Source organism: Cervus canadensis, chromosome 22 (assembly GCF_019320065.1).
Source record: "Cervus canadensis isolate Bull #8, Minnesota chromosome 22, ASM1932006v1, whole genome shotgun sequence".
NCBI lineage: Eukaryota > Metazoa > Chordata > Mammalia > Artiodactyla > Cervidae > Cervus > Cervus canadensis.
In genome coordinates this window covers 42,698,061-42,710,122 of record NC_057407.1, presented here as the reverse complement: position 1 = coordinate 42,710,122, position 12,062 = coordinate 42,698,061, and the positions used below count along the sequence as shown (strand labels likewise).

Sequence of the window (12,062 nt, the reverse complement as noted above, 5' to 3'; positions counted from 1 at the left end):
GGGCGCCTTCAGATTCAGATGCGCTGATCAAACCCACACTCGCGTCATCACTCCATTTACAGAGCAGGAAACTGTGGTTCAGAGACCCAGTGGCAAACCCAGAAACTGACGGATTTGGAATTAGAAATTAGAAACCACGGGGGGGGCGGGGGGAATAAAAGACTACACAAAAATGTGAACTATCCTCTGGCAAAGAAACATCAAAGTTAAAAAACAAGTTACAAACTTGGCAAGATGTTTGTAACACATAGCAAGGGGCTCATGTCCTTACTATGTAAATACTTTGGCAATAAGATAATTAAGTGGGCAAAGGAAATGAACTGATGAACGTAACAAATCACAAAATTGGTTAAATTTCATGTTGCCGTATGAAAAAATGGCTCCATTTTCAATCATTTAATGAGTACAAATAAAATTATGTTTTCACCCATTAGGTTAGCAGTGATCAAAAAGCATGATGATATTCTCTGTAGTTGAGGCTGTGCAGAAATGCACTCCCATACATCACCAACTGACCTTATACTGATGTAACCTGTTTGGAAGGTTTGGTTGCAAGAAGAATGAAAACAGTCTCAGTATCCAGCAAGTGAAGTTAGTTGTGTAAATTACAGAATAACCATACACTGGAATAGCAGGCGAAAAGAATGAAGTGCTCCAAATGTACTGTTGAGGAAAAATAGCCAAGAAAGACAAGAAAACACAGAGGATCCAAAATAAATGAAAATACCCTGTGTGTAGCAAAAAATAAGTGAAGCCTCAAGATACAAAATTTCTTATGTCTGTGAATAACCACTCTGCGTCTAATAATTTTATTGAGATATAATTTACATACCATAAAGTTGACCAATATATAATTCTATTATATTTTAGTATATTTAGAGTTGTGCAACCATCACCATAATCTAATTTTGGAACATTTCATCACTCTAAAATCTTGTGATCATTACCACTTCCCTCCCCAAACCACTCCCTGCTCCCCTCCGACACACACTCCTAATTTCTGTCTCTATGGATTTGCCTGTTCTGGACATTTCACAAAAATGGAGTATATATGTTTGGCTTCTCTTAGCATTATCTTTTCAAGTTCACCCATGTTGTATCAGTACTTCATGTTTTATGGTTAAATACAATTCCATTGTATGCATATGCCACAGATTCTGTTGATGGGGCATTTCGGCTGTTTCTACCTTTTGGCTATCATGGATATTGCTGTTATAAAAACTGGTGTGCAAGTTTTTGTATGAACATCTTTTCCTTTCTTAGATACATAGGAGTGGAATTTCTGGGTCATATAGAAACATTACCCAATTGGCAACTGTCCTCTATTGCTCAAAATGCTTTGGAAACATACTGTTGGTAATTTGAAGGTGCTTACCACATCTCAGGTCCTTTTTGGGGTACATAACACAGATTCTAGTTGAATCCTCACAGCCACCAGAGCTTAAGACAAGGGTGTCAGTAGAAATCACTGTCCACCTGGGCTGGAGCCCACTCAGATTTCTTACGTACTAGTACAAAGCTGACTTTGCTGGGGGGCTGTTGAATGCCCTTTTACCATCAAACCTATGAAACTGGTACTTTTTATCCTCCCCCACTGTATAGATGAGGAAACAGAGGCTCAAAGTAACTCCCTCATTTGGCCCAAGATCATCCAACTATTAACAGCCAACAGTTTAGAGCCAGCGCCCAACCTCTTAGCTACCGCACTATACCACTCATGGATGCAGAGAAACTTCTCCATATTATCTGGACACACAGCTAATTATGACACACATTAGCTTTACCAATGTATTTTTATCTTACAAAATAAAAAAAAAATCACTACATTAGGCTTATTTAAAATAGGACACACTGAATTTAAACTAGCATTTTAACAAAAAGACTTGTAACATGACTTTTCAGAAATAAACCCATTGCATAAATGTTAGTTGAATGACAAAAGTAGACACTTAATGTCCGTTTTAAAAATTTATTTAATAAAACAAGATGTGCATTTTCCAAGTATTTCTGTAGACATGTCTCTACCTCTTCCTCCCCAACAGCCCAGGGAGGGAGAATGAATGAATGCATGTTACTTACAAGGAAACTGAGGTCCCCAAAATTAAATGCTTGACTTAATTAGCAGCAGAAACAATCATGAAACTAGTTCCCCTGGTTCTTCACCCAGCCATAAATAACACATACTCTCTAAATAACAGCTCCTTTAAAGTATTAGCATTAGTGGGGTGGGAAAATAAAGGTGCAGAGTAAGCATTAAATAAATATCTGTGAGTTGCGAGATTTCCAAAAGAGAAAGCAGAGAGACCTCCAGTGCCTTCTGCCAAGTGTCTGGCATGTGTAAAACTTGAGACCTTGAGGAAGGAGTGAAGAACCGAACTGGGACGCAAGTTGAAAGTCTTTGAGGTCATGGAAGTTTGCAGGCGGCTGGTGGCAAATATGACCTAGAGAGCTTAGCGTCGGAAAGTGCCAACAGCACTCAGAATGCTCCAGTGGTTGTCGAGGGTGAGAGCCAGGCAACGGCATCTGCGGGGGCGGATATCATCACATACTCCCCAGAACCACAAAATTGCCCACATCCTGGGCTCATGTACCAGGGTTTCCACTTCAGTGTCCTGATAACCCAGAGCTCTGATTGACAAATCCCAGAAAGGAAGAGGACTTCATGGATTTTTGTGTCTTGGAAAGCTGAGTCCTATCTCCCCTGACTCACTCTGGAAAAGTGGAAGTGTCTCTCCGCCTGACCAAAGGGAAGCTGATGTTTGGTGTTTCCTGGGAGATCTTGGTTCTTCCTTAGATCTTTTTCTTGATTTGATGTTCATCTTTCCAATGGAGGACAAGGGTCCTCAGCTGTGTTCAAGTCATCAGGGGCCAAAAAGCTCAATGCTATCCAGTTTCTCTTCTTTGTAAAGCAGGATATTCTCCATGAGTTTCCTTTTGGCCTCATTGATCTCAATTTTCCAGGAAGTCTCTGTAGCTAACATTCAACATAAAGAAAAGCAACTTGAACAAAACGTAAATACCTTTTGCGACTACTGACAGTTGGAAATAGTTACTATTATTGTAATTCTAAGAAAATCAGACTTGGTCAGAGTTTTTTACTGAAATCAGGGTTCTGAATCAGGCCTAAGTGGAATGAGCATGCCACTGCTTCTGCATTTGCAGGGAAAACCTGCCCCCTACCCCTACCTACAGAGAGGAAGGGCTTCCGTGTTTCTCCCCTGGAAGTGGGGGACAGTGTTAGAATGAAGCTTACACTCTCTCTTTTTCCTCTCACCTCCATGTAGGAAGAGGAACAACAGGAAAGGTCAGAGTCTGAGACACACAGCCACATTTACTAGGGGAAAAGGATGCTGAATTGTAAACGCCTTCTGAATGCTTATTTCAGAAGGAACCTGGTGTATTTGGACCCAGGAAGCAGAAATAGAAAGTATCTTTGGAAGCAGCTGGCAAGGTGTGAAGTGAGGATGAAAAGGCAGGTGGCGACAGACCTTTGCTAGTCCCAAGGGAGAGTTTTTATTTGGTCTCTAAGTGCAATGGGGAACCACAGAAGGGCTTTAAATGAGGGGTGACAGGAGTTGTTTTTAAAAAACCACAGCTGCTGGTCCTTGGAAGAAGAACTGGTGAGAGACCAGAGCAGATCAGGGAGGCCACAGGGAGGCTGTACAGTCGTCCAGCGAGAGTAGCTTAGATGAGGGGGAGGGTTACAGGGACAGGCCATGCAGAGGAGCAGATGGAGGTGAAGGATATTTAGGTCAATAGAGAGGCCTGAGTGAGGGACTGGACATCGGGGCTGGGGGGAGGAGGAGGAGGACTCTCTTCATCCAGTCAGCTGGCAGATGGACAGCTGAATAACCAAATGCATGAATGAGGGAGAAAAGGAATAAGTGACAGGCGGAGTTAAGGTACATAAATGACCGTGTATAAGCACTGAGACACCACGCTTACCATCCTGGGGAGGCTCTGGAGAGGCACAGGCCTCAGCGGAGGAGTCAGCGTCCATTGCTCCACCAGCCAGCAGCATGCCTTCTTCATCTGCGCTCGGGGGAGGCGAGGAGGTAGCCGCAGCCCAGGGTGCAGCCCTCATGGAGTAGGAGGCATTGAAGCTGGAATTGTCCACGTCATCTGTTTCTTCCGGGGTGTTGGAGGAAGAGCCTGTGGCCTCAGAAAGCCCACTACAAGGGAGCGAGGTCTCTGGACCTCTCAGCTGCTCCTCCACAGCAGTCACGGAGCTACACACCTGGGGGAAGAGAGATAGGAGCACTCATCAAGGATTCTTCCTGAAATTAAAAATCTAACAGATCTCCCAGGCAGGGGGAGGGGGAGAGAGACAGAGACAGACAGAGAGACTGAAGAACTAAATGATTGTTGCTTTGCCTGGAAGAACAGCATCTTCCCTTTGAAAAGAGCTGACCTCACCACTGTCCACCTCAGCACGTGACCCAGATGGGTCAATCACAGATTCCCACCCCTGTGATTGGTCCAGATTTGAGCATGTGACCCAAGTAGGCCAATCAGAATCCTTCTCTGGGACTCTTGCATCTAGTATTTATTGAGGAAACACTGTCTTTTCCTTCCTAGTGGCACAGACAGATTCCCCGCCTCACAAAGAAAACGTGTTTACAGTAGGAGAAAATGAAGCTCCCACACAGAGGAAAGCAGGGGCTAGAGACGGGGGTGGTGGTGCGGGGGCAGAGAGTGCGCACGGGAGCCACGGGCACAAGAGATTCCAATTGTTGTAGTTTTGCTGGTTGAGACCCTGGGCCTAGCTGTCCCAGCAATGCCTATCTTGCCTGTGGTGTGGTTAAATGAGCCAATAAATCGCTCATGCACAGGCTCCCTGCTTCCGTCTCTCTCTTTCTGTTTTGCATCTGTGTGTCTGTATCTAAGAATTTGAATTGAGTTTCTATCACTTTCAACTAGAAATGCCCTAAGTAATATAGATACTGCACTTGAGGGCTTTTCTGGTTAGGGAGGTTAGGAAGATTAAAGGCAGGCAGGGAAGAAATATTTCTTCCCTACACACATACTCTCTCTCATACAAATGGCATACAAACCTACCCTTAGTAAAAATGACAAATCTCAGTTGCTTGGTGCCTTGCAATTTACGGAGCACCTTTGGCACATGACGTACAATGAGTTTTTATAAATAAAAATTTACAAGACACGACGTACAATGAGTTTTTATAAATAAAAATTTAAAAGATCGAAGAGGTTAAGTTCCTTGCCTGAGGTCACCCGGTCAGTGAGTGGCAGAGCTGACCACTAAACCCAAGTCTGCTTGTCTTCAAGTACAGGCCTTACTGATCTCTCATCGTCCTAGCTTGGTTGTGAAATACTGGGGACAAGGACCATTTCTCATTCCTCTGTCTATATGTATAGTGCCCTGTCCCTTTTATTCTACATGGCAAATGCTTCCTCATGCTTCAAGGCCTGGTTAAAATGTTACACCTTTTGAGATAAATCTTCACAGGATATGCCCAATAAATATTTGTCAAGCTAAAAGCTACAAAACTACATAACTCAGTTCTGGCCTATGGGGTGTGAGAAAAAGTGATGTGTGCATTTCCAAGTCACACCCTTAAAAAGAAGAGGATATGTTCTCCTCTTAAATTGCCTTTCAGTGGTTGGAATGTAAATGTGATGGCCTGAGCTACAGCAGCCTTCTTGGACTCTGAAATGGAAGCCACATGATAAGGATAGCAGAGCCATAAATCAGGAGCCTGAATCCCTAATACTGCGGCACTGCCACATCAGCTCTGGACTGCCAACATTCAAACGCTTGAGCTAAAAAGAATAAACTTGTATCTCTCTTATTTTGGAGTCTCCTCATCATAGCAGCTTCTTTGAATGTACTTTAACTGATACCCTGAACAAAAGAATAAAACGAATGAAGGTTGAGGGAAAGAGATCTTTTTAAAGCATTAAGTCTGATTATGTTCTGCTCCTGCTTAATACCCCAATGACTTTCTCAAAATCCTGACTGTGCCTGCAAAGCCCTCTACTGTTGGGTTTTTACCCCCAGCAGCCTCATCACAAGCCACTGTGTCCCACGTACTTTGTGTTCTAGCCACTCTGACCTTCTACCAGGCCCCTGACCTTGCTGGGCTCTCTCTCAACTCAGGCTATTTGCATGCACTGTTCCTTCTGCTTGGATTGCTCTTCATTTGCTTACACATTACTTCGGGAAAGTCCTGGGTGGGGCTCCCCTGTCATACACCCCTCACCAGACAGTTACTACACAAAGTCTGTGAACTCCAGGAAAGCGGAACTGGGCTTGCCTTGTTCCCCATTTATCCCCAGGGTCCAGCACACCACTACTGAGTAGGTGAATGCACTCAGATAGCTGGAGCCAGCCCAGGCTGAGAGTCGGGACTTGGTCTCTGGCTCCTGCCACATCCTGGAGCAAAAGATGGTGAACCTGAGGCTGAGCCAGGAGTCCAGAGGGCTCTGACCAAAAATCCCTCTGGCCTCATCCCCCCTTCTCTGGGTCTCGACTTCATCTATAAAATGGGAGGCTTGGCTATAAGCATCGGTGTTTGAAGGCTTTGTTTGTTTGTTTGGTTTTTCAGCTACCAAACCCTTTCTTCAAATAAAATACTAAGAACCCAATACAGTTATGAGAAGTGACAATGGATGTCTGGTTGGAGTCATGAGTAGGGCCTGCAGCTCTCTTTCTGCTACAAGGAACTCCCAAGGAGCTCCTCTCTGCCAGACACCACTTAAAAATCACTCAGCAGGATAACCTCTAAGAGCCCTCTCAGGCAGTTATTTTGTCTTAAAAAGATCTAGCAAATTTGGTCCCCAAATTTATGCCTACTACCATGGAAACCACCTCTGCATATCCTAGCCATAGATAATGTTTTATCTGCTGTGGTGGTTGATTTCTGGTGTGTCTGCCTAGTCCATAGGCTAAGAAATGATCCCTTTCTCCGGGACTTGGCCCTGCCACCTGCCAGGCTTGACCCCCCTGGCCAGAAGGTTTATATACTGAACTCCTGATTGGCCCACAAGTGGACACCTGACTCCAGCTAAGCCAATGAGTTTCTCTCACTAAGAGGTTGAAACTGGGGCCTGGAGACTTGGCCACTTAGTGAAAACAGAACTATGACATGTAAATGAACATGGCTGTATCCCCTGACCAAGAGGATGGAGGGAAGGAAAAGGGGCCCACAGAGAGGACGAGGAATAAAGCAGGTTCAGAGAAAGCAGATGGACTTCTGTTACATCTGAGAGTATGGTCCAAGGCATCCTCCGGATCTCTGCTGTCAGCTGCTGTCAGCTCCAGCAGACACTGCTGTTTGCAACCAAATATGGCTCTGGAGTATGAAGTCACTTGTCGGTGAAGGGACTGGTAAAGGGATCGTAATGAGCCCCCGGTAAAGCCGACTCACAGACAGGGCTCATCGCTAGGGAAGGGCTGAGCTTCAGGCTCACCTCTGCCAGGCTGGCGTTGCGCCTCCGCAGACAGAGGCAGGCGGCCATGACCAAGGCCTCGGCACAGGCCTCCGGCAGCCTCCCTGCTCTCTTCTCCAGGTATTTCTGGCAGATCTCCTTGGCCATCTCTTTCTCCACACCCGTCTTCCTGGAGCAGAGCGATGTGGTGCTGCTGGGAATTTCATGGAGCAGTAAATCCTTCTGTGGGAGAGAGTGGAAACACCTCCATGTGAGGTCCAGGGGTGTGAAGTCCAAACACATGTGCCCCTCCCACCTCCAGGATGGCACCAGAGCTGCAAACACTTTGAAAACCAACATGGTTTTTAAAAAATAATTGCGAGGATCCCAGAAACAAGTAAAACAGCCAAGAACTGGAGAACAGCTAAATTCCCCACATGTACAGGGCATTTCGTAGCACACTCATATCATCAGGCAGGGGCTTAACCTTTCTAGGCCTGGGTTGCTTCATCAGGAAAGTGGGAATAGGATTAACACAAATTAGAAGACATAGTTCATAAAGTGTGGTACTTGACACAGAATCAACATTCAATGCTCTATTAGTGATTGTAATTAATAGTGATAATAGCTATCATTTATATAGTACAGTATAGCATAATTATACCAATATAGTACAGTATAGTATAATTATACTAATAACTCACCTCATTAACATTTACAGGAAAATGTTAGGATGTAGGATTCTGGCCCATATATATTTAATAGGAGATGTACTATATAAATAATACTATGTATATTTTTATATTTTATAAATTTTGTACTACATGCTATATTTTATGCTACTTAGCAGAAATCTGAACTATGCATAAAACAGAAGATATGCTATATAAATAACAATAGATATATTACTATATAAATATATAGATATATTTGTATAGCATAAATTATGTTACATGATACATTTTGCATGTATGCATTTATTTATATAAATAGGTTATAAATATATTACTTGTATTGATTAAATAGATTAAATATATATATTAAATATATAGATTTAATATATATATTAAAATATGGAAATTAATACACTACCTGAAACAAATGAGAACCTGTACAGAGTGGTTGCCCTGAAGGAACGGTGTAAGGAGACCCTCCCCAGTTGGCTACTGCCAATGAAATCATGGATCTCGTCCTGTGGACGTGTGAAGTCTTAACCACCGGACCACTAGGGAGTCCCTATCGTCATTCTTTACTTATTTATTTTTGGCTGTGCTGGGCCTTCCAGAGGTGGGATGAGTGGGGGTACTCTCTAATCAGGATGCGCAAGGGCTTTTCATTATGATGACTTCTCTTGTGGCAGAGTACAGGCTCTAGGGCTCATAGGCTACAGAAGTTGTAGCACATGCCTTTAGCTCCCTCATGGTATGTGGGATCCTAGCTCATGGACCAGGGATCAAATCTGTGTTCCCTGGAGGCATCTTAACCACTGGACCATTAGGGAAGTTCCCACTATTGTCACTTTTTTAACCAACTCCCAACTGAATCCACTTGCCAGTGCAGGAGACACGGGAGATTTGGGTTCGATCCCTGGGTTGGAAAGACCCCCTGGAGGAGGAAATGGCAACTTGTTATAGTATTTTTGCCTGGAAAATACTACAGACAGGAGCCTGGCAGGCTATAGTCCATGGGGTTGCAAAGAGTAGGACATGACTGAGCACTTACACACGCATACATAAAGTGTCAAACACAGAGCTAGGCTATGTCGTTATATTTTTGAAATTGACACTATACACATACACATGTATATTTGAATGATAGTTGTTATAAACCTACAAAACAGAAATTATTTAGAAATTATTATAGAAACTTAAAAGGGCTGAAATTTACTTTCACCAATTTAAAGACAAACGCTAGGACTTCCCTGGTGGTCCAGAGATTAGTACTGTGTTTCCCTTGCAGTGGGCGTGGGTTTGATCCCTGATTGGGGAACTGAGCCCACATGCCGCATGGTGTGGCCAAAAAAAAAAAAAAAACCAAACAAACCCTATTTGATTGCCTGACATGTAGACAGAAGAAATGGATTTCCCCCAAACATTCTAAACTCTATTTTCATGCAAAAGTAGTTGTCGTCTGGCTGGTGAAGGGGGAAGGTTACAGCTGCTTTGTACAGGTACAAATCAAACCCTGGATTTAGGCCTCATTAGCAATAAAAATGGGTACAGATGGGTACAGTGGAGGTTCCTGCCCTCCCTACCCCTTGACCTCTCATAGCTGTGAGCCAGAAGGGGTTGGTTCCCTTACCAAGTAAACCGGGTTCCGGTTGTTATCCATCGCAGGGATGCCTGTGAGGACCTCGGCCAACACCTGGAGAGAATACAGAGTTAGCACGGTTCAGACACACACGCACAAGTTCACACAGGAGATTCTGGCCAAGAGAGAAGCTTCTTCTCAGGAATACAGTCTGAGCTTCAGGCCTGGCTCTGTCATTTGCCAGCATAGATATTTGCCCCAAATCCGGAATGTGTAAACATCACTAAACACCTCCTCTAGCTAAACACATCACCCAGCTGCTAGGAGAGGTTTAAATTGATAGCAAAGCAAGGAGGATGAAAACCAAATGTGTATGTGTTACCATCAGATAGATACACACACACACCCTTCTCTCTCTCTCTCTATCTGTATACACACATACATATGTATACACACACACTATATATTAAAGATTTTCATTTAAAACCCAGCAGAAATGGTAAGCAGGCACTGCTATGTTAATCTCAAGAAAAGGAGGAATCCACATGCAGATATCTATTCCAGACAGAAAATCTTAGCAATATCCATAGCATTTTCATCCACAGGCTTTTATTAACATTATTTGCTCATTAATTCATCCATTCATGAAAGGAGCAGAGTCCTGAGCTGGTGTAAGCCACCACCAAACTGACAAACTGTGATTTGTATCTTAATAAATGGGAGACCTGCTTTGAACAGAAATTCTCAGCAGAGGTAACAGCACACTGGCTAAGGAGTCTACAGTCACATAGGCCTGGGTTCATATTCTGACTCTGTTCCTCACATGCTTGGGTGATCTGTGGGCAAGAAACTAAAATCTGAGCCTGTATCCTTATCTGGTACATGGTGATTTAATGACTGTATATATGAGGGGGTGGGTCTAACGACTGTATATATGAGGGAATGGGTACTCCAGCTTAGTGTTAAATCTCCCTCCAACAACCTCTCTCAAAGACAGAATAAGGTCCAGTTACTGCCATGAAGTACAAGCTGGAATCAAGATTGCCGGGAGAAATATCATTAACCTCAGATATGCAGATGACACCACCCTCATGGCAGAAAGTGAAGAGGAACTAAAGAGCCTCTTGATGAAGGTGAAAGAGAAGAGTGAAAAAGCTGACTTAAAACTCAACATTCAAAAAATGAAGATCATGGCATCCAGTCCTATCACTTCATGGCAAATAGATAGGGAAACAATGGAAAGAGTAACAGACTTTATTTTCTTGGGCTCCAAAATTACTGCAGATGGTGACTGCAGCCATGAAATTAAAAGATGCTTGCCCTTGGAAGAAAAGCTATGACAAACCTAGACAGCATATTAAAAAGCAGAGACACTACTTTACCAACATAGGTCTGTCTAGTCAAAGCTACGGTTTTTCCAGTAGTCATGTAAAGATGTGAGAGTTGGACCATAAAGAGGGATAAGTGCCAAAGAACTGACTGAACTCTGGAGCTGGAGAAGACTCTTGAGAGTCCCTTGGACAGCAAGGAGATCCAACCAGTCCATCCCAAAGGAAATCGATCCTGAAAGGAGTGGTGCTGAAGCTGAAACTCCAATACTTTGGCCACCTGATGTGAAGAGCCAACTCATTAGAAAAGACCCTGATGCTGGGAAAGATTGAAGGCAGGGGGAGAAGGGGATGACAGAGGACGAGATCATTGGATGGCATCACTGACTTGATGGATATGAGTGTAAGCAAGCTCCGGGAGATGGTGAAGGACAGGGAAGCCTGGCATGCTGCAGTCCATGGAGTGGCAAAGAGTCTGACACGACTGAGCTACTGAACAACTGCCAAGAACGCCTCCTCCACCCTGGAAGGGCCTGCAGGGTTACTGACAGACTGCAGTGGCCAGGAGGGGGCAGCAGAAGGCACCCCTGCGGCTGGCGGAGGGAAGCCAAGAGAAAAGGGACTCCAGTTGAGGTCCTGCCAAGACTGGAGAGAAGAACAAGAGGAAATGAACAGACACACTTCCTCTGCCTCTTCCACAGGGCAGGCCCTGTGCCAGGCCTTTTACAAAAGTTACTTAGCGCTCATCAAAAAAAAAAACAAAAAAACAGTGACTTACTACTATATTGCACAGGGAACTACATTCGATATTCTTGGATAAATCATGATGGAAAAGAATATTAAAAAGAATGTATATATGTGTATCACTGAGTCACTATGCCGGATAGCAGAAATTAACACAATGTTGTAAGCCAACTATACTTCAATAAAAAGATAAACAAAAACAACAACGGAGAAAGGCAGTGTTCCCCACAATAAGAACCAAAGTTGAAAATCATACCATCCATCAGCAGCAGGGCTGAGAAAAAGATCGAAGGGAGCCAGTAGGCACTCACTGAATGAATGAAAGGGAAAGTCAACTGTTACATCAAG

General features: G+C 43.8%; 1 protein-coding gene across 2 annotated transcripts in view; it reads right to left on the bottom strand.

Moving 5' to 3' along the window:
• Positions 1-1,955: 1,955 nt before the first annotated feature.
• Positions 1,956-12,062, bottom strand: part of IRAK2 (interleukin 1 receptor associated kinase 2) — a 52,896-nt gene continuing 42,789 nt past the window's right edge. For both annotated transcript variants that reach the window (XM_043442170.1, XM_043442171.1), the window contains exons 10-13: positions 9,694-9,756; positions 7,435-7,635; positions 3,946-4,237; positions 1,956-2,974 (exon numbers count right to left, since the gene is read on the bottom strand). In XM_043442170.1, the coding sequence (XP_043298105.1) occupies positions 2,862-2,974; positions 3,946-4,237; positions 7,435-7,635; positions 9,694-9,756 (669 nt within the window). In that variant the 3' untranslated portion in view covers positions 1,956-2,861. The remainder of the gene's footprint in view (positions 2,975-3,945; positions 4,238-7,434; positions 7,636-9,693; positions 9,757-12,062) is intronic.